Source organism: Nansenia antarctica, assembly GCF_963989245.1.
Source record: "Nansenia antarctica genome assembly, chromosome: 1".
Lineage (NCBI taxonomy): Eukaryota > Metazoa > Chordata > Actinopteri > Argentiniformes > Microstomatidae > Nansenia > Nansenia antarctica.
Genome location: NC_137674.1, coordinates 38,770,421 through 38,793,150, shown reverse-complemented (window position 1 = coordinate 38,793,150; position 22,730 = coordinate 38,770,421). Strand labels below are relative to the sequence as shown.

The following is a 22,730-nucleotide window of genomic DNA, read 5'->3' as shown; positions in this document are numbered from 1 at the left end:
TTTCTTTCTGGAGCTCTTTCCTAGTGGTCCTTGGCACTTTGGCTACTCTTCTAAGTATCCTTCTGACTCCCTGATCAGAAATCTTGCGAGGAGCTCCTGTGCGTGGCCGGTTGATGGTGGAGTGATGTTGCTTCCACTTACGGATAATAGATAGATAGATAGATAGACTTTATTTGTCATTGTTACAGTACAGGTACCAAACAACGAAATTTAGGAGGGGAGGCTCCCCTGGTGTTTAGGAAAGGAAAAAGAAACACATTTTGGAAAAAGCATAGATGCATAAAATCACAAGAAGGTAAGGAGCTGGTTTACATCAATAGAGGCTATGTACACAATCCACTGTACTATACTGCACAGATAGTCAACTAGGGTTGTCATATTTCACAAGAAAGTATTTTTTCACATTATTTTAAAGTGTCACAGTTTGCAGGCTTGAAAATGTACATGTTTGTGCCTCAGCACTAGCTGCCATACAATCCGTCCGGACTGTCCTGGGCCCAGAACTTAGGCCTTTTCTGTGTTCAGGGCCTTGACGGCCCTGTGGTAGAAGCTGTCCTTCAGTCTGTTTGTCTTAGCGGCCGGGGTCCTGTACCTCCTGTTCGAGGGCAGCTTGACAAAGTGTTCGTGCCCAGGGTGGGTCGGGTCCTTGGAGATCTTGGAGGCCCTCCTGAGACAGCGTGTTTTGTACAGCTCCTCCAGAGAGGGGAGGGGGGCGCCGGTGATCCTCTGTGCTGTTCTCACGACTCTCTGTAGATCGCTTCTCTCCGCTGCCGTGCAGCTGTGGTACCAGTTGGAGATGCCGAAGGTGAGGATACTCTCCACTGCGCCGTGGTAGAAGGCCACCAGCATCTCCTGCTTGCTGTGTTGTTTCTTGAGGCATCTCAGGGTGTATAGCCGCTGTTGTGCCCTCTTGAGGGTGCCTTTAGTGTTGTCCTTCCAGGCCAGGTCATCCCGCATGTTGTGTCCCAGGAATCGGAGGTTTGAGACTATCTCCACGCTCTCTCCGTCGATGAGCAGGGGCAGGATCACGGACTTTTTCCTCCTGAAGTCTACGATGAATTCCTGGGTCTTTGACTTGTTTAGCAGCAGGTTGTTAACCTTGCACAGCTTGCTCAATTGCTCTACCTCATCCCTGTACGCCGCCTCGTCCCCCCCCGAGATACATCCCACCACGGTGGTGTCGTCTGCAAACTTTACGATGTAGTTGCTGGGGTGGATGGGGGTGAAGTCGTGGGTGTAGAGGTTGTAGAGGATGGGGCTTAGCACGCAGCCCTGGGGTGACCCAGTGCTGAGGCTGAGGGCTGTGGAGGTGTGGGGGCCCACCCGCACCCTCTGGGGGCGGTCGGTCAGGAAGTCCTTGATCCACGCACATATAGAGTGTGATAGACCCAGGTCTAGTAGTTTGGTCACTAGCCTGTCTGGAAGGATGGTGTTAAAGGCGGAGCTGAAGTCCACGAAGAGCAGTCTCGCGTAGCTGTTTCCCCTCTCCAGGTGGGATAGAGTGGCGTGGAGAGTCGTCGCTAATGCCCACAATGGTGCTTACTGAAAGATTCAGAAATTGTGAAATACGTCTGTAGCCAATTCCATTTTCATGTTTTGCAAAAATCTGGTTGCGACGGTCTTGAGACAGCTCTTTGCTTTTACCCATCATTAAATGTTTGTTGTGTGGCACCTTGGTAACAAAAAAAAACTTTTAAACTTTTTCCTAGCTGTGGTGTACTGCTTTTTCTTAGTGTGTTCAATACTTTTTTCCTGTTTCATTTTTACACTTTATTCGTTTTACACTGTCAGGGACCTCAGTAGCATGTGGAAGATCCATACGCAGTCACAACAGCTTAGCTCCTCCTCCTCATGCTGGTCACCAGCCTGGTCACACACTGCTGTGGGATGGCATCGCATTCCTCAACCAGGATTTGCCTCAAGTCAGCCAACATGGTTGCGTTGGTCACTCTGGCACGTACAGCACGCCCAAGTTGATCCCACAAGTGTTCAGTTGGGTTGAGGTCTGGACTCATGGCAGGCCATTCCACCTCCAGTCTGGAGGTACTCTGTGATGATCCTGGCTCTGTGGGGGCGAGCGTTGTCATCCTGGAGGATGGACTTAGGTCCCAGATTCTGGAGATGCCAATCAGGTCCCAGTCACACACCTGTGACTGGCATACACCTGCCAGCACTAGAAGCTCAAAACGAGAGTGAATACCAACAGAAGAATATTGCTGGGGATTTTGGCAATTTTTTGAGGGCCACTACCCGCATGTTTAGGTGTGTTGCTCATTCCACGAATGCATGAACCTTACAAGTTGTAAACTCGTTGTAAAGGTGACTAATCAGGCTTTCCAACGATATAAAATACAATACCAATTGGTATTATTAAAGGGGAGGACTAATCGACCGAAATAACGTTTCCAAACTTTTTTGAGGAGTTTAGTTGTTTTGGACTTGGATTTCATCTAGTCACCTCAAGTAGTTTGTATGTGCGTATCTCACTTCGATGTTTAGACGCAGCTTTGGGTCAGCTTTGGGTCAGCTTGGTCACCCATTGAAGCCTATTCATTCCGTAAAGATATCATAGACAATCCAAACATTCAAATCAAGGATATGTTACAACAATGTTTATGTATTTTGTCTGTTTTACTTTTTTTATACGTTCTTTACAAACCACTTTTGAAGCTTATTTTATTACAAGAAGATCCAATCCACAAGGCAGGTTATGGTGTCTTGCTGATAGCTTTGCACGCCTGAGGCAACCCAATGAACCGATTACTGTCGACAGCGCAAGAGATCTACTTTTGTTAGGAAATATGTCTGATGTTTTGAGTATGTTTAAAACAGAACAGAAGAAGAAGAAAAAAAAAAAGGTCTTACATTACCGTTGGCAAAGTATTTGAGAGAGAGATTCTGACAGAAATGGAAATAATCTAAATACGATCAATGCATATAAAAACGCTCTGGGGTGGTGGACTGCTTCGATTACTAGTTTCAGACAATCAGAAGTATGTGGAAATAGAGTGGAACATCCCTTTAATGCTGTGTAATAATCACTACAGCCAGAGACTGCTCCCTGTTGAATGTTGTGAGGCAATGCATTCTTTTTAAAACTCCCAATAGGCCCATTTTCCCCCACAGTGTATTAACCTGTGTGTGTGTGTGTGTGTGTTTGTTTGTTTGTTTGTTTGTTTGTTTGTTTGTTTGTTCCAGAGTGCAGCCGCAGCGCCCAGTCCGGTGATGGGCAACATGCCCCCCAATGACGGCATGCCAGGAGGACCCATGCCCCCTGGCTTCTTCCAGGTAACAACTACACCTCCTTCACACTCCCCTCTCTCTTTCTATACCTCCTCTATCATCCCTCACTCAACTCTTCCCTTCGCCCCTCCTCCTTCTCCTTCTTGCAGGTAAGTCCCCTCTCTCTCTCTTTCTATAACTTCTCTCTTTCTTTTTACCTTTCCATGCCTGCCTCCTCCTCTACACATCCAGACCTCTATTCCTCCCTTTATTAGAATACCTCCTTCTCTCACTCCCTCACTTTCTCTTCTCTCAGCACTCCTCCCATTTCTCTCATCCCATTCATTCATCCCTCTCTCTCTCACACACTCATACCATTCATACACTCATACTGTCTTCACTCTTTCATCCCCCTCTCTCTCTCGTTCTGTTCTCTAGCTGTGGAGCAGTGGGGAAAGGTTTCAGTGTATGAGAGAATTTTCTGAAGAGCAGAAGTCTGTAAGAGAGAGAGAGGGGGGGGGACGGGGACGACACACACACACAGCCAGGTGGTGTGAGGCTCAGTGGTGTGAGGCTCAGTGTTGTGATGGACAGCTCTGGCATTTGGCAGAAGGGATGATGAGAGAAAGAGAGAGTGTGTGTAGGGGGCAGAGAAAGAGAGAGATCAGTGTGGCCATGATTGTGACCTCCGCCTGTTTGTTTCTGTGGCTACCGCTTGTTTACTTGCTTAGAGAGAGAGAGAGAGAGAGAGGGAGAGGGAGGGGGAGCAGGAGAGATGAAGCAAGAGAGGGGGAGAGAGAGAGCAGAAGAGCGGAAGGAGGTGAGTGAGAGTGCGAATAAGAGAGGGAGTGAGCGGATAGGGTAGGCAAGTGTGAGAGAGTAAGGAAGAGGAGGGAATGAATTGGGGAGAGAGAGAGAGAGAGAGAGACAGAGGGCGAGGGGAGACACGGAAGTGCTATTTATAACTCTGGTGGAGGAGTGTGGTGGAGGAGTGAGATTGGGAGGAAGGTGTGTGCCTGTGTGTGTGTTTGTGTGTGCCTGTGTGTGTGTGTGTGTGCCTGTGCATGTTTGTGCGGTCCTTTTGGTACAAGTGGCCTTATCATTAGAGAAAGCTGTTTGCTCACTAATATGGCTGCGCTGCGATTATTTATTCTGTGTATGGGTGGGTTTGGGTGTGTGTGTAGGTGGGTGGGTGAGTGGGTGGGGGGGTGGATGGGTGGGTGTCTGTGCCTGGCGCTATGTTCGTGAAATGTTTTCAATTGTTTGATAATGAGACTGTATAGTCCCATTCACACCAAAGAGTGTATCTATTCCTACTAGCACATACTCAGTGTGAATGGGACTTAGGTTAGAGTATATAAACCCTGGTGTTGTTATTGAGAGAAGGCCAGACAAAGAGAGAGAGTGTAGAGAGAGAGAGAGAGAGAGAGAGAGAGAGAGAGAGAGAGAGAGAGAGAGAGAGAGAGAGAGAGAGAGAGAGAGAGAGAGAGAGAGAGAGAGAGAGAGAGAGAGAGAGAGAGAGAGAGAGAGAGAGAGAGAGAGAGAGAGAGAGAGAGAGAGAGAGAGAGAGAGAGAGAGAGAGAGAGAGAGAGAGAGAGAGAGAGAGAGAGAGAGAGAGAGAGAGAGATAGAGAGGGGTGGAGATGGATAGATAGACAGGGGAGGTGAAGTGACGAGTTGAAAGGCATGGCTGTATGGTTCCCAAGAGGAGAGGGGAAGGTGTGTAATGATTACTTGACCTGTCCTGGAAGGCCTGAAGAACATCCCCAGACTGTCCTATTCCCAGACTGTCCTATTCCCAGACTGTCCTATTCCCAGACTGTCCTATTCCCAGACTGTCCTATCCCCAGACTGTCCTATTCCCAGACTGTCCTATCCCCAGACTGTCCTATTCCCAGACTGTCCTATCCCCAGACTGTCCCCAGCCCAGACTGTCCTATCCCCAGACTGTCCCCAGCCCAGACTGTCCTATCCCCAGACTGTCCTATTCCCAGACTGTCCCCAGCTCAGACTGTCCTATTCCCAGACTGTCCTATCCCCAGACTGTCCTATTCCCAGACTGTCCTATCCCCAGACTGTCCCCAGCCCAGACTGTCCTATCCCCAGACTGTCCCCAGCCCAGACTGTCCTATCCCCAGACTGTCCTATTCCCAGACTGTCCCCAGCTCAGACTGTCCCCAGCCCAGACTGTCCTATCCCCAGACTGTCCCCAGCCCAGACTGTCCTATCCCCAGACTGTCCTATCCCCCGACTGTCCCCAGCCCAGACTGTCCTATCCCCAGACTGTCCTCAGCCCAGACTGTCCTATCCCCAGACTGTCCCCAGCCCAGACTGTCCCTATCCCAGACTGTCCTATTCCAGACTGTCCTATCCCCAGACTGTCCCCAGCCCAGACTGTCCCTATCCCAGACTGTCCTATTCCAGACTGTCCTATCCCCAGACTGTCCTATTCCAGACTGTCCTATCCCAGACTGTCCTATCCCAGACTGTCCTATCCCCAGACTGTCCTATCCCAGACTGTCCCCAGCCCAGACTGTCCTATCCCCAGACTGTCCCCAGCCCAGACTGTCCCCAGCCCAGACTGTCCCCAGCCCAGACTGTCCCTATCCCAGACTGTCCTATTCCAGACTGTCCTATCCCCAGACTGTCCTATTCCAGACTGTCCTATCCCAGACTGTCCTATCCCAGACTGTCCTATCCCAGACTGTCCTATCCCCAGACTGTCCTATCCCAGACTGTCCCCAGCCCAGACTGTCCTATCCCAGACTGTCCCCTGCCCAGACTGTCCCCTGCCCAGACTGTCCTCAGCCCAGACTGTCCTATCCCCAGACTGTCCCTAGCCCAGACTGTCCCTAGCCCAGACTGTCCTATCCCCAGACTGTCCTATCCCAGACTGTCCCTAGCCCAGACTGTCCTATTCCAGACTGTCCTATCCCCAGACTGTCCTATTCCAGACTGTCCTATCCCAGACTGTCCTATCCCAGACTGTCCTATCCCAGACTGTCCTATCCCCAGACTGTCCTATCCCAGACTGTCCCCAGCCCAGACTGTCCTATCCCCAGACTGTCCCCAGCCCAGACTGTCCCCAGCCCAGACTGTCCTATCCCCAGACTGTCCTATCCCAGACTGTCCCCAGCCCAGACTGTCCTATCCCAGACTGTCCCCTGCCCAGACTGTCCCCTGCCCAGACTGTCCCCGGCCCAGACTGTCCTATCCCCAGACTGTCCTATCCCAGACTGTCCCTAGCCCAGACTGTCCTATCCCAGACTGTCCCTAGCCCAGACTGTCCTATCCCAGACTGTCCTATCCCCAGACTGTCCTATCCCAGACTGTCCTATCCCCAGACTGTCCTATCCCAGACTGTCCTATCCCCAGACTGTCCCTAGCCCAGACTGTCCCTAGCCCAGACTGTCCTATCCCAGACTGTCCAATCCCAGACTGTCCTATCCCCAGACTGTCCTATCCCAGACTGTCCTATCCCAGACTGTCCTATCCCAGACTGTCCTATCCCCACACTGTCCTATCCCCAGACTGTCCTATCCCAGACTGTCCCCAGCCCAGAGACAGACCCCTGAAGGTGGGCAAAGAGAAGTCACGGTGGGGTCCGTCAGTAGTCCTTAGAGCCTGCTAACCATGACCGCTAGTCTCAAAGTTCACTTTGTGGAGAGGTCAGTGGGGAATCATCTTCAACAGCAAGAAGGGGAAGGTCCACAGATATCTGACTCCTGTGAACACACACACACAGTAGAAGGCAAAATAAAGTCACTCTTCACTAAAAGCATACACACTTCCCTCCCACACTAAAAAGTTATTTTAGTATCCTTTCGTTTGGTGATGAGAGAGTGACAATGTTGTCAGCTCCTCTGCCTCTGTTGACGTGTTTCAGCTTTGGCAACACCGCCCCTGTGTGGTCAACTGCAGAACCACATCAATTATTCCTCACCCGCAAGTACGGCCCAGAGTTTTCCGTGACCAGTGGAAACTATGGTTCTCGGGGTCTTAAAGTCTTTCCTGGTGAGGTCCAATGTGGTATGCAAGTATACACTTTCAAGTATACACTTTGTAAAAGGTAGGGACTAAGGAATTGGAACACATTTCAAGAGGTTGCGTGTACATACATGCACAATGTTGGGCCATTGGATTGGCTAACTCTTAGTCTCCCCTCTCCCCTCAGCCCTGTGATCTCACTGGCTGCTTCCTTCTCGCCCTCCTCCTTCCTGTGTTTCTAATTGGCTGCTTCCTCCAGGTGTCATTTTGGCCCCTCCCTCTCTGATGTCACTCTTCTCTCCTTAAAAGGGACCTCCTGGCTCACAGCAGTCCCCCCACGCACAGCCCCCCCCTCACAACCCCAGCAACCCCATGATGGGACCCCATGGCCAGGTAAGACACACACACACATCTGTCTCTCTATCTCTTTTTCCGCCCCTCTCTTTCTCTCTAGCGCACATGCAAAAAACCTCCCTTACTCCCAGTTTTCTGACGATTTCTGACAATGATACCCCCTGCCCTGCCTACTCCGAAGGAATGCTAATGAACAACTAATACAACCAGAGAAAGCAGGGTGTGTTCCTCCTCACCAGCCCAGACACAGCCCTCCCCATGTGGGATAAATAATTCACTCCTTCCCCCTGGAGCAGCTTCTGGGTGGTTGGAGCATTCGCCTCTCTCTGCCGCTCCTCTCTCCCTCGCACACACACACACACACACACACACACACACACACACACACACACACACACACACACACACACACACACACACACACACACACACACACGCTTCCCAGCTACCTACTCCACCGACTCTTCATTAATTTAAACAGTGGACAGGTACTGTGGACACACTGCACATGCATCCAGTACAGTCCCTACAACACACACTTGCACACCACACGAAGACACACACACACACACACATGCACACACACGCACGCACACACACACACACACACACACACACACACACACACACACACACACACACACACACACACACACACCTTATTTGTGTTTGTTAAGGCCATCTCTGAGAACTACCAGCTCAGTACACATGGTTTTACTCACTATCCAATGCTGAGAGAGAAGAGAAAAGAAGAATAGAGAAGAGGGAAGGTGCCAGGCGTAGTCAATAAGACTCTCTGTCCCCTTCTCTGTCACGGCCACAGTGTGATACAGGCTGAGCCCGTCATTCATTAGCTGTGGGAGCCACGGTCCCCATCATTGTGTGTTTGGTGTATTTTTTCCATAAAGGTTTTAACTCTGGCTTGGTTCAAAGCGCTAACCGTGTGACCACAGATTCAGCTTACACCACAGTGTGAGCTGGGCCTTTTGAGTAACCGCATGCACACTCTCTGCTGGCCAAAACAGTCACTCTTACACACACACACACCAAACTCACAATGTCTACCGATAAGATTCTTTGTACTTCTGGCACACACATTTATCTGGTTGCGTCAGCAAGAGGTGTGTGTGTGCGCTAACATACTGGAGTGTTTATTTTGTTGGGACTCGGGTAGGGGTTATGGTTAGGGAGTTGGACCTTCACTTCTCCACTCTCATCCCTCCATCATTCATCCCTCTGTCCACACTGTCGCTGCTCTCTCCCCGTAGAACGAATGGGCCCAGGAACGAGTCAAGTAATAACCAAAATGTCTCTCTCTCTCTCTCTTCTCTCTCTCTGTCTCTCTCTCTCTCTCTCTCTCTCTCTCTCTCTCTCTCTCTCTACCTCCCTCTCTCTCAGCCTTTCATGTCGCCACGGTATCCAGGTGGACCCCGCCCCACACTCCGAATGCCAAATCAGGTATAGTGTTCATTACAGATGTTTATTATTAATATGAATTATATGTAGTGTAGTAACTCTCTCTCACTGTTCCTTAGCTGTTGTCTTTTTAGGTATTTTTCTGAATGTGTTTTGTGTTAAGCATCTGTCCTTCATACCTAATTTTTATCTTCTAAAATAATAAAATAATCTGTATTTATTTATCCTCTGTGTTGTGTCTTGTCAGCCTCCTGGGGGAATCCCTGGTTCCCAGCCTCTCCTGCCAAACAGCCTGGACCCCACCAGACCGCAAGGTGAGAATAGGGGGACAGAGTGTGGGTGGGGTGGGGTAGTGTTCTTTCAGCTGGGGTTCAGGGAATTCATTCATTGAGTGTGTTTTTTTAGTGCCATGTTTCAGTGGTTCTTTGATTAGATATACACAAATGTCGGAGTTCCGAGCAGCGATCTAGGAGTTCCTCGTAGTGTGAGCTGTGAACACTCGGCAGACAGAGGAAGTCACCGTGATAGATTTTGACAGTGACTGGCGGTGGGGGGCGGGGGGGGCTAAGTTTGAAATGCAGATTACAGCTTTCAGAGTCCATTGCAGCTAATGGGCTTAGTTTAAGACTATCGTCTGTCACTTCTTGTCTTAATTTCTGATTCTAGTCTGAGACCATACTGTATGTTGACGATGGTTTCATTGTGGGGGGGGTGTAATTTCTTCACCTGTAGGACATCCTAACATGGGTGGGCCGATGAGAATGAACCCTCCGCGAGGAATGGCCATGGGCCCACAGGTAGGGTATATCCACTGTGAATCTAACGCATGCATGCTAACACACACACATATACACATTTAAACGTGCGTAAAAACACATACATACGCTGCTCTCAACAAAAGTCATGGTTGTGACTGTGTGTTTGGTCTCTCTACAGAACTATGGGGGCATGAGGCCTCCTCCTAACTCCATGGGTGGTCCCATGCCTGGGATGAACATGTAAGTTAGAATATTTAAAAAAGAACAATATGCCGTTTGTGTGTTATGAACTGACCATGTTCTGTTTCCCTGTTCTCACTGTTTTGTTATGTTCTCCCACTCGCTTCACCACCGTAACTTTCTTTTTCTCTCTTTTAATTCTGCTATCCTTTCTCCCCCCCCCACACACACACACCCCTCTCTCTCTCTATCAGGGGCCCTGGTGGAAGAGGGCCGTGGCCAGGACCCAATGCTAACTCTGTAAGTCACTACATTTTGTTTTCCCTCCACAAGTCACAAATAGCGGAAAAAAAACATTCCAGGAATCATGTTTTAGGTTCTGTATCTGGAATGGCCAAATTCCTCATTGGCTGAGGAGATAAATGAATGTCTTTCCTCCATCCCTGAATGTAATGAGGAATGTAATCCCTGAATGTAATGAATACCAAAAGAAACTTTTTTTTTTTTGTGAGTGTACCAAACATGTGTCTGTTCTGCCCATAGACCAGTCACACACCAGAGCCCTGTGACCTACTAACCTCTTAATTCCCTCCTACTTCTTTTACATTACACTTCTTCTCTTCCCCCCTGCAGATAGCATACTCCTCCTCATCTCCAGGCAACTATGTGGTGAGCAGCCATCGCTGATTTCACGTGTGGGTGTGTGTGCGTGCGTGTGCGTGTGCGCGTGCGCGTGCGCGTGTGTGTGTGTGCACGCGCGCGCGCGAGAGAGTATGTGTGCGTGCGTGTAAGATACAGCATTAGAAGGATAGATACATGTTGATAAGCATCCTGATATTCTGGCGATCTATCTAACCTTTGACCTCTCTCTTTCTCTCTCCATCTTCCAGGGTCCTCCAGGGGGAGGAGGTCCACCTGGAACTCCCATCATGCCCAGCCCAGGTGGTGCGTCACCTTACTATGTCCCCCTGCACTAACAAACTAGTCCCCTAGACATTATGTTCCCCTCACTAACAAAGCACGGGTCAACTACTGCAGATCATTTATTTTATATTTGTATCCACCATAGTTTGGCATTCATTTTCTTTTCTTTTCTGTTATTCACCTACAGTTAGGTCTGGAAATATGTCTGTACACCACCACAATGGATTTGAATTGAAACAATCAAGATGTGCTTTAAGTGCAGACTCTCAGCTTTAATTTGAGGGTATTTACATCCAAATCAGGTGAACAGTGTAGGAATTACAACAGTTTCGATATGTGCCTCCCCCTTTTTAAGGGACCAAAAGTAATTGGACAATTGGCTGTTCAGCTGTTCCATGGCCAGGTGTGTGTTATTCCCTCATTATTTCATTTACAAGGAGCAGATAAAGGGTCTAGTTCATTTCAAGTGTGGTATTTGCATTTGGAATTTGTTGCTGTCAACTCTCAATATGAGGTCCAAAGAACTGTCACTATCAGTGAAGCAAGCCATCATTAGGCTGAAAAATACAGGGCCAGCCCGGGTCAGCACGGCTCGCTTCGGCACGCTTTTGAACAGTTCTGGGTACGAGACGTTTTCCACTATACAGGAACGACCCGGGACTGTAGGAGGAGTTACGTGTCATAAGATTCCCCCCGCTATACAGATCAGCGGGGGGAAATGCGATAAGAATTATTTCAAAATGCAGCACTATCGTGCACAGATCAGCCTTACCACAATGTAACGTTAAGTGCCTGTTACTTGCCGCTTTCAGTTCTAGTAGACTAGTTTAGATCTCGCAACCAGGGAAATGCCGACATCTGTTAAATCCCCGATTCTTTTTTTATTTCTCCTGACACGTTGAGCACTGTGCTTTTTTTTGTTGGTGAACTACCGTAATAAGCCTACAAAGGTTAAACTGTTCAAAAAGTGCAACTTCTCTGCTTTCAGAAACTGTTTGAATTTTTTAGATTGGGCATATAGTTCATGAATTACAATAGTTTGAAGGAACGCTGTAAAATCCTGTCTGAGCCGGCAGCTCCGGTTTCGGAGCAAGACGCGAATCTATCGGCATTAGTCAAATACATGCTCACATCCAGTCATCCGCTCACTGCTCTCCATCAAAAATGGCACATCCATCAATAATATGACATAATAACAACTGCTCTGATTAGATTGCTTAGATTGTTTAATACATCAATGGGGGGAAAAGCGAGATGAACTCGCGAGTATCATGCTTCCTCCATTGAACGGAAAGTCCTATCTATTCCATTCAAAGTGTTTTAGCCTCCCCCTTTCCACTGGTAATAAGGAATTGGCAAGAATAGATGGATATAAATAGATCAACATAATGCAGCACTATCATGCACAGATCAGCCTTAAAACATGTAACGTTAGATATATAACGGAGCGATGTATTTCTACGGAAAGGCTGACTGACACGGGGCTCATACAATCAAGCGGACGTTTGTTATAGATACGAGTGCTCCGGTGTCTTGCTGGTAGTCAAATATATTTATTTATATATACAGCATATGGATGTTAAGTGCCTGTTACCTGCCGCTTTCAGTTCTAATAGTTTAGATCTCGCAACCAGGGAAACGCCGACATGTGTTAAAGGGAGCAAGACGCGAATCTACCGGCATTTGACTGCCGCTGGACTGAGGAACAGCATAGGCACAGGACATCGCCATAATAGCGATTTTTTTTGTTATGCTTCTTGTAAATAAAAGTTCTATGATGCATTGAAATGACATTAAACTAAGATAATACGATGGTTAGCATAATTTTCTAATCTTTATTAATAAGTTATTACAGAAACAGTAAGTGACATTTTCAGAGAGCGAAATCTGTTGTGGTATTTAAAGATGGCGGTTAGCGAAGAAATCTATGAACATGGGATGACGATTTCCATTGACCAATCAACGGTGTGCAGCGTCACACGTCACACGCAGCCTGGCAAAAAGGTACCTTTCGGCCCTGAAGTTCCTGCTCTTGAAGGGTAGCTAAAGAACCGAGCCGAGCCGAGCCGACCCGGGCCGACAAATGGAAAAGCGCCAAAGAAGCAGGCCGACCCGGGCTGGCCCTGTAGTGGAAAAGCGCCATAAAAGACCTGTAAGGCCACGGAAAACAACTGTGGTGGATGACAGAAGAATTCTTTCCCTGGTGAAGAAAAACCCCTTCACAACAGTTGGCCAGATCAAGAACACTGTCCAGGAGGTAGGCGTATCTGTGTCAAAGTCAACAATCAAGAGAAGACTTCACCAGAGAGAATGGTGAGCCTCAAAAACAGGTAGACCAGATTAGAGTTTGCCAAAAAACATCTAAATAAGTCTGTACAGATCTGGAACAACATCCTACGGACAGATGAGACAAAGATCAACTTGTACCAGAATGGTGGGAAGAGAAGAGAAGAGTATAGAGAAGGGAAGGAACTCCTCATGATCCAAAGCATACCACCTCATCAGTGAAGCATGGTGTGTTATGGCATGGGCATGCATGGCTGCCAATGGAACTGGTTCCCTTGTATTTATTGATGATGTGACTGCTGACAAAAGCAGCAGGATGAATTCTGAAGGGTTTCAGGGAATGTTATCTGCTCATATTCAGCCAAATGCTTCAGAAGTCATTGGACGGTGCTTCACAGTGCAGATGGACAATGACCCGAAGCATACTGCGAAAGCAACCAAAGAAGTGGAATGTTATGCAATGGCCAAGTCAATCACCTGACCTGAATCCAATTGAGCATGCATTTCACTTGCTCAAGACAAAACTGAAGGGAAAATGCCCCAGGAACAAGCAGGAACTGAAGACAGTTGCAGTAGAGGCCTGACAGAGCATCACCAGGGACGAGACCCAGCGTCTGGTGATGGCTATGGGTTGCAGGCTTCAGGCTGTCATTGACTGCAAAGGATTTGCAACTAAGTATTAAAAGTGACAATGTTTTGATTTAGGATTGTTAGTTTGTCCAATTACTTTTGGTCCCTTAAAAAAAGGGGGGGGGGGGGGTAATTCCTACACTGTTCACCTGATTTGGATGTAAATACCCTCAAATTAAAGCTGAAAGTCTGCACTTAAAGCGCATCTTGATTGTTTCACTTCAAGTCTATTGTGGTGGTGTACAGAGCCAGAATTATGAACATTTTGTCAGTGTCCAAATATATATGGACCTAACTATGTGAGGGGTCATCTCTCTATAGTGATATTGTTGTACGTGTAGTTCAAAATCAATCAAGGCGGGAAGAGTAGGTATATTTGATCAGTCTGTATTTCATCTAGAGACGTTTCAGACTAACCTTGTTTCTCTACACTTTGCTCCCTCCCCCCAGACTCAAATAACTCCAGTGAAAACATCTACACAATGATGAACCCCATAGGACCGGGTGGCAACAGACCCAACGTGAGTCTCACACCACCATGCCATGTCACCACCATACATCGCAAATCATTATGTCATCACAATATATACACCTATGTTTTTTATTCAAACAAAGAAGTCACATTGAGATCTATTTTTAAAGTGAGCCCTGGCCAAGAAGGTGGCATACATGAAGTTATACATTCACAACACAACACAGTACCCATCTTATAGATCAATGGGACAGACTTGCTTGGTTAAAAACAGTGCAAAGCACATTAACATAAACTTAAAAGAGCTGGCTTCCTAGTGATGATTTGTTAAAAACATGGACATTCCATCATTATGTTGCATAATATGTCCACACGTCACACAGCTGAGTCTCCATGTCCGTGTTCTATTCCCAGTTCCCCATGGGCCCCGGGCCAGATGGACCAATGGGAGCCATGGGAGCCATGGAGCCGCATCACATGAACGGATCACTAGGTGTGTGGTGCCACTGTCTGTCTGACCCCCTCATAATACTGGTGTGATGGCGATGATGATCGCCAGTTTGAATCTAATATCTTTCTCTCTCTCTCCCTCAGGCTCTGGGGATATGGACGGGTTGCCAAAGGTGAATACAAATCCTCCTTTTTGTTCTATGTTTGGGTTAATTCAATTCTCTTGTAAATGTGCCTCAGCGTGAGGGAATACAAACGAGAGGGGATATTTCTATACTGATGGTAGTACCGTTTGATTGGTCCACTGTTCTTGTCTAACCGTCTTCTATTGTGCGCTCTCTCTCTCTCTCTCCTCTTTTTCTCTGTCTCTTTCCAGAACTCTCCTAACAACATGGCAGGTATGAACAACCCCCCCGGCACGCCGCGAGACGACGGCGAGATGGGTGGTAACTTCCTGAACCCATTCCAAAGTGAAAGTGTGAGTATAGCTAGCGAATAACCTCTCTCAGCCCCTTAACACCTGACCCCTAACACTCTGACACCCTCATACAGAGAGCACAGAGACAAGCAGAATGTCGGTCCAGTTCCAAATCAAACCCCTAACACCTAAACACTACGGTTGCAGCTCTGCCTTACCCTCTGGACTAGGTCTATTCCAGATGTTCCTGGGGTATAGGTTTAGAGGTTAAGGGTTGTTTTGGCAGTGGGCCGATTCAACTCATCAAAATGTTGACTGTTTGAGTCAGATATGTGACAGAAGGGCTAGGATTGTACTCCAGGGCTAGGGTTCTGGACGGACCTCTGATTAATGAATGTTTTCACTTTTGCGTCTCCACTCACTGTGCCCCCCCTCCCCCCGTCCCTTTCTCTCTTTGCAGTATTCACCCAACATGACGATGAGTGTGTGATTTTTTCTTTTCTTTCTTTTTTAATATTTTATTTCCTTTATTTTATTTCCTTTATTTTTTTACCCTTTCCACCTGATTTTTCCAACCCCCCCTGCTCCCCTTCACCATGGACTGGACTCACTCTGCCCCCCCCCCCCCTCCCACTCTTTGGATTCCATGTCCTCTCCCCCCTCTGAACTTGCATTGCCACACAGTCTTCTGGGACACCACTTGAGCATCCTGGAACTCTTGTTAAAGCGAGGCTTCCCGGTACGTGCAAGATGGCTGCCAGCGTAAACAGGAAGCAGTCACTGAGCCACAGGAAGAGTCTCCTCACTGACCCGGCCGCCTGCCTCCCTGGCTTCTTGTCAAGGTCTGGACAATGACAGAGGGATGGAGAGAAAAGAGAGGAAGAGGTGGAGAGGGGGAGAGACTGGACAACACAGATCTCCTCAGGACACATTTGTTGGGGTCTGTTACAGGAGCAACTGCCCTGCCTGGAAGCTTCTTAACCATCACATTGGATTTTTATTGGTTTTCAGTTAGTGTTTTTATTCTTTTCTGTTCCTAAATGGATCCAACGGTGGAATGGGGGTGTATAATCTCTATGCCCTCCCCCCCCGTTCTGTGTACATTTAAAAACACAAGTGTTGTGATGATCGATGAACGTTTTCCATTACTCTGTGTATGTATTGTATCATTGATATATTTTTTATTATTATTATTGTTATTATTAATATTGTTATGATGAATGATGATCATTTTAAAAGTAGGTTTTAATTTCTGGTGTTTTCCATTGAAGGGCACATTACTAAGAGGATAGGTAGGATAAGTACACACACTCACACATACGCAGAATGCACAGAAAAGCTTCTGACTCAGCTCTCTTTGAGTTCCCTAGAAACCTCACATAACAATGAACCTCGACTAGCCCTGCTTGATAGCATTATACCACATTTTGCAATAAAACTCACATAGACGATCTACTGTAAAGTTTGGCCTGAATCCTATTACTCAGTTGACTAAAGCGGATTACAGAGTAACTGTACTTCCTTGATTGTATGGAGGTTACCCTAAAATAACATTTACCTACAAGAATACTATAGTCCACCCCTTTGGCCCAGTCAGAAAAGTGAAACCTTATCCATCATGGTACTTATGATTTTTTATTTCCCTAATTTTATTGTCCCTCCCTATCCATCCACCGGAGAGGCGTTTTTAAATGTTTTAGAGTTTTGTGGTGTTTTTAAATGTTGGCTTGTTTGATCATTGGAGTGTGAAGAAGAAACAGAAGAAGAAACAGCTCCTGGGTTTTTGCTTCCATAGAGAGGGATGCACAGTTTTTTTTATTTATTTGTATTCTTTTATTTTTCTCTTCTGAATTATTGTGCATTTTTCTTGCATCACTATGTAACTCCAGGAAGTGTAGCAGCACATGTGTACATATACAACTCTGATGTTCCTCCTTAGAATCACTGGTGTTCCTCAAGACTTTGTCTCAAGACCTTAAGATTTCATCATACTTTCCTCCCTTCCACTAGGTTATTGCTCGTCTTCATGTGATTGGATAAGTGTAGGCAAGGTCCCCACCCTTCTAGTTCTTTTCATCAGTCCCAACTATCTAACATTTGTTATTATTAGAGGAAGGGAGGGAAGACGCTTTTCAAAGTGTCAGTTAAGCCCTGCACACCTACAGTCTCACAGGCCAGCTCTGACATAGTCTAGAATGTTTTGACTGGATTCTATTTGTTTGATGTTTGTTTGCTGAACACCTAGTCTCAACCTACCGCTCTACCTACATACTCTGGAATCACTCTACACCAATCAACATCACCCTCGCCAAGGAGGAGGATATTTTGGAAATTGCTGGGTTTTTTGTTTGTTTAGATTTTTTTTTGTACCCAGGAGGCCGTTGTCTCTCTGTTCTGTCAGGTGCAAAGACTCTTGACCCCCCAAAGACTCATTACAGAGCTGAGCCAATCAGGCAGTGGTGGGGCGACTACCATGGTGACTGTTGTGATCTCCCCAACCCACTTGACCCCTCCGCCCCGCTCATCCCAAATGAGAAGACTTTGTCCGTCCTGACCCTCCCACCCAATCTGCTCACCTATACACAAACACATCCTCTCTCTCTCTGATTTTATAACTTCTCCATCTGTTTTTAGTTTGTTTTTGTAAATACTGTAAAATGCATTTTGATATCATTGACATGTTTTGATATTGCCGTCACGACTAACAACTTATAGTGCTGATTTGGGCAACTGTGCTTTTTGTTTAAAGGGACGGTGCATCTTTACGTTACTGTCTCACTCAGAAATGACAGGAATGGTGAGGAAAAGGAGAAAAACAAACAGGGGGAGCTGCTACAGAACTGATGTATGTAACATTCACATCATCGCAGGCTAGCTGAGGCTGTACTGGCTGGCTATCAATGCTAAGATATAGGGGGTGAAAAAGTAAAGTCGTAGAGGAAACCCCATGTGTTTCAGTAGACTTGATGTGAGTGTGAATGCCTTTAGCAAACTCACTGTCCCACACTGTTGATACACCAGAGCTCTGTGGGCTTCAGACACACTGAACACGGTTCTATTCTGAAAACTATCTCCCTTCTCTCTGTCCTTGATTACTCTTGTCTATGTGTTAGCAAAATGGTAATATCCTCTATGCCAGCCAAAAGGCTAGCAGGGGGTTCAGCCATTTTATTCAACTTAAGTCTGTTTTGGTCCTGAAAGGAGTGCAGTCGAGGGCAGAGGGACAAGGGCAAGTTTTCCGAATGGAATCCGGGACCCCTTTTGCGGTCGCCACTTGTTGCTGCAGTAACCACATTTCAACTTCTCTTCTGTTTTATTTCCTCCAAACTGATCACTGAAACGGAAAGCAGGGCACACATGTACACAGGACATTGTCTCTTTAAAAAAAAATGAAATAAAAATCCACCAGGAACCACCACACAGGCTTTACTATGAAGGAGTTTTTATCTATTTAAAAATAGACAAAAAGGTCCAAAAAAGAAGTAAAAAACACAGCCTTTGTTCTTATCGGGATTAGATGGTGCATAGAGATTGGAGGGCGCACCGGATTCCTCCGTCGTACATTGAGATACTGTTGTATAGAATACAGTCTAACTGCCCCCTCTCTCCCTGTCCTGTAAGTAAACCGTCATGTCCATCATTTCTGTATTTCTACTGTGCTGATGTATAATACTGTAACATTCGGGGGGGAGGGGAGGGATGAGAGAGGGACGAGGGGACAGGGGAAAAGGAAATATTTCTTCTGTTCTGTTCCTTGTTTTTTCTCTGACGACAAAGCAGTATTGTATATGAAGCAGTCTCTCTGGGGGTTGCTTTGTATCTCATGTTAGGGTAGTTTCAGATCCTAAATGTCTTGTGTAGTAAAATAAGAGGTTCCTCTCTTCGTATGTTTCTTTATATTGTAAAGTTTCTTTAGATTGAAAATGTTGCTTATCGGAAAAAACGGTGGGGAAACTGCATCGATAATAAATGTAATTTTGTTTTTTGTTTTTTTCATCGAGTCGTCAGTTGTTTTTGCCTGTGTCCCCCTTGTTGTAGATACATATTAAAAACAAATAAAATGACTTCACTCCTTTTGCCACAACCTCTGGTTCTTAATTAATAGGATCGATATAGCTTGTTGCTTTCCTAAAACATAATTTCTCTGAATAATGAATAATGTTCATGGTGGTACTGTGTACTTTATTCTGTTACATAGAAATGTTGCCCACAGCAGTTAAAATAATTTAAAAAATAGTTAATTTCTATTTAAAAAGAAAGCCATCATGTATAGTTAAAATGCTATCATAAAGCATCATTTTTCATATAACAATACACCTTGTTATTAAAGATAACATACACATTTTGAACAGCATCTGTTTTTACATCTGTAACCACATACAAAGTACACTCACAGAGTACTTTATTAGCAACACCTGTACACCTTCTCATTCATTCAGGTGTAATGGTGTGGGGAATGTTTTCTTGGCATACATTGGGCCCGTTAATACCAATCAGTCATCACTTGAATGCCACAGCCTGTATTGTGCATCCCTTCATGGCCACAATGTTCCCATCTTCTAATTGCTACTTCCAGCATGATAATGCACTATGTCACAAAGCAAAAATCATCTCAAACCGGTTTCATGAACATGACAATGAGTTCAGTGTTCTTCAGTGGCCTTCCCAGTCACCGGATCTGAATCCATTAAAACACCTTTGGGATGTGGTAGAACGGGAGATTCACAGCTTGAAAGTGCACCTGAAAAATCTGCAGGAATTGCATGATGCAATCATGTCATCATGGACCAGAATCTCAAAGGAACGTTTCCAACATCTTGTGGAATCAATTAGAGCAAAGGGAGGTCCTACCCAGTATTAGTATAGTGTTCCTAATAAAGTGTTCGGTGAGTGTATGTTTTGTGTGTGCGTGTTTGTGTATGTGTGTGTGAGGTTCAGGTTTCATGTTCTCTCAGGAGTACGACAACACCATCTCACCACTCATTGGCAGTAAGAGAGTATGTGAATCAGTTTGATAGTGTACATACTGTACATTGCCACCCCAGCTCCTGCACTGTCCTCGCACATGTGCCAACTAGCGTGTGAGCTTGGCGCAGTGTGTCTTAAATAGAACCACTTTCCTATTTGAGACGCATGGGAGAACAGGTGCTTGCTGACGCTCACAGACACACGCAAGCAGTGTGGATGAAATGATTTAATAGAACAAGAGTGTTAAAAATGTAAAAGCGCTTACACATCCAGTGTGGTGTTTTCGTGTAAGCCCTTGTGTCTTATAGGAGAATACTGTTGGTGACGTCACTGCCTCACAGAGCCCAGAGGTTCACTTCCTCTCCTCCTCTTCATCCAGTTGGACAGAACGGCGTCTGGGAAATCTACTGATTTTCTCACTTGAGAGAGAAAGAGGAGGAACGAAGGGGAAGGAGGAAGAAGAAGAGGAGGAGGAGCTGAGTGGTAGAGGGGTCAGAAAGGCTGATCGTAGCGGAGCTCTCAAAGCAGGAGATGGGGAGAGGGGCTGGGGCTGACACACCACCCTCAGTCCTCCAACAGGTAGAACTGGGGGTGGGACCAGCAGGTGAGTGTCAGAGCCTGATTGGTTAATGAGGGGGGGTAGTTGGAGAAGGGACGGAGAGGCGGTAAAAGAGGGGAGGGTGTTTCTGCGACCCTGCCATCGAGGGGAGGGGCAAGGGGGCAGTCTATCAATGGAACACTTCCGGGTCATTCCGTCCGATGCCAAACCTCCAGGTGTCTTCCGTCTCTCAAGGGCCAGTCTGCTCAGGACTGCCGGAGATGGGTGCTCGTCTGTGGGGGAGAGGGTTGGACGGGTGGCCCTGGGTGGGAAGTCCTTATGGTGGTGATAAAGAGATTGTGCAGTGCACTCCATCCTTCCCTCCTTACCTTGGTGATGGAGAGATTTCCTCTTCTCCTTCTCTTCTTTTGTCTCTCTGTCCTCTTCTCCCCCTTTCTGCTCTCCCTCTCCCTCCTCCACCACACCCCTCTCCCTCCGCCCCTCCTCATAAGCTGTGTTCAGACGGGCCAGGTTATGAATGGCCAGCCATGGTTCGGAACACAGTCGCTGTCTGGGAAGAGGAGTACCAGACTGGTCCATTGGATGCAGCTCACAGGGTGCAAATCTGCTGCTGCTGCTCTCCCTCTTACCTAGAACAAGATCAAGAAAATGAATGAATCAATTCCTGCAGGGTATTGATATTATTGTTATAGGTACTAGGTTCTTATTATATTAGATACTAATGTATAGTATGTATTATGTCTCCCAGTGCTTATACTTCGGAACCTGAGAAATTCTTGACTGTTCTTGACTATTCTCAAACCATGTGTCGATACACAAGTTGCAGACCTATAATACCCACAATACATAAACCAGAATGCATATACATTTTTAATGATGTTCATAGCATCATAGGATCATATTAAGTAAAAAGCGTGAAAATCTGTTGCTAACTGTCTGGAGTGAGGAGGCACATACAGTGCTGTCGTCAGGATACACTTTGAATTACATGTTGATAATGTGACAGGTCAAGCGGTCAATCATTTCCCCTGGTCCTTACATTTTACTTCATGCAGAACCTCATGAGATAGCTAGTTAAACAACCTGGCCTCTAACCTGATCCTCTGAAGTTGAAGACATTCTCCACCTCTGTGGAGTTGGCTGATCCCGTCTTGAGGACAATGTCAGAGGGGGACATGCAGGAGACCGGTGAGGTGTCTGGGGACGGTAGGACATTCAGGTAACGTCGGGTCACCGGCCCCCCACTCACACCCATCTCCGTGGAAATAATGATGATGTCACGACCTCTCGCGCGACACGTGTCAAGCAGCACCTGGGGTACAGGGCACTGGTCAGCCATTTCAATCATACCAAAGGAAGAGTGTGTGTGTGTAACAACGAAATAAGTGATATTGTACCAAGTAAGATCGGGACATACACACACTATATGACATACTGACCTGCAGTGTAGGTTGGTGTTTTGCGTTGATGGCATAGACTAGGGCTGAGGCTCCTGAGTAGTCCTCCATACTAGGGTCCGCTCCAGCAGACAGGAGAGTAGAGGCCACCTGAGCCCCAGCCCGCTCCATACAGGCATACATCAGAGGGGTACGGCCGGCCTTGTCCTGGGCATTTGGGTCTGCCTGGTCATGTTATATCATTCAGTTTAGTTGATGGGAGGAAGGATGGATAGATGGATGAATGGATGGGTGGATGGATGGATGGATGGATGGATGAATGGATGGGTGGTTGGATGGATAGATGGATGGTGCAAGGACCTGCTTTTTTCCTGCAAATGATGCATCATCTCACAACTCACCTCACCTCACACAAAAGAATCAAAGAGCAACAGCAGAGACCAACAGTGACATTGTAGACTAACCTGGTTCTGTAAGAGGTATTGGAGGAGTTTCAGAGTCCCAGGCCCAGAGGGCTCCCCTCTTAGTGCCTTACACGCAGCTAGGAGAGGGGTCTCTCCGCGGGGATTATGCTCGTTGACCTGGGCCCCCCCCTCCAGGAGCAGGCGGACCAGACGGAGCTTGCCCAGCATGGCTGCACTGATTAGGGGACTGCTGTCGGACAGGGGGTCCCCCATGGCCTGGAGAGAGAGAGAGAGAGAGAGAGAGGA

General features: G+C 46.8%; 2 protein-coding genes across 11 annotated transcripts in view; one reads left to right on the top strand and one right to left on the bottom strand.

The window, feature by feature from the left end:
* The window catches only part of LOC308172993 (single-stranded DNA-binding protein 3), a 32,915-nt gene extending 16,901 nt beyond the window's left edge, over positions 1-16,014 (top strand). The window contains exons 5-18 of one of the 10 annotated variants that reach the window (XM_080547953.1): positions 3,199-3,288; positions 7,518-7,601; positions 8,961-9,020; positions 9,226-9,292; positions 9,711-9,775; positions 9,915-9,976; positions 10,171-10,216; positions 10,550-10,585; positions 10,807-10,861; positions 14,207-14,277; positions 14,643-14,721; positions 14,823-14,851; positions 15,055-15,156; positions 15,781-16,014. In XM_080547953.1, the coding sequence (XP_080404079.1) occupies positions 3,199-3,288; positions 7,518-7,601; positions 8,961-9,020; positions 9,226-9,292; positions 9,711-9,775; positions 9,915-9,976; positions 10,171-10,216; positions 10,550-10,585; positions 10,807-10,861; positions 14,207-14,277; positions 14,643-14,721; positions 14,823-14,851; positions 15,055-15,156; positions 15,781-15,951 (1,017 nt within the window). In that variant the 3' untranslated portion in view covers positions 15,952-16,014. Of the gene's footprint in view, positions 1-3,198; positions 3,289-7,517; positions 7,602-8,960; positions 9,021-9,225; positions 9,293-9,710; positions 9,776-9,914; positions 9,977-10,170; positions 10,217-10,549; positions 10,586-10,806; positions 10,862-14,206; positions 14,278-14,642; positions 14,722-14,822; positions 14,852-15,054; positions 15,157-15,556 lie in introns of all 10 variants that reach the window. The other 9 variants (XM_080547955.1, XM_080547957.1, XM_080547956.1 and 6 more) reach the window with 9 other exon arrangements.
* A 2,378-nt stretch (positions 16,015-18,392) lies between these two features.
* On the bottom strand, positions 18,393-22,697 carry LOC308149797 (ankyrin repeat domain-containing protein 34B; the record flags this gene model as incomplete). Its single annotated transcript, XM_080522686.1, has 5 exons — positions 18,393-18,430; positions 20,992-21,252; positions 21,719-21,935; positions 22,063-22,245; positions 22,485-22,697. The coding sequence occupies 5 exons, from the start codon at positions 22,695-22,697 to the stop codon at positions 18,393-18,395; spliced, it is 912 nt and encodes a 303-aa protein (XP_080378812.1).
* Between the last annotated feature and the right edge of the window lie 33 nt (positions 22,698-22,730).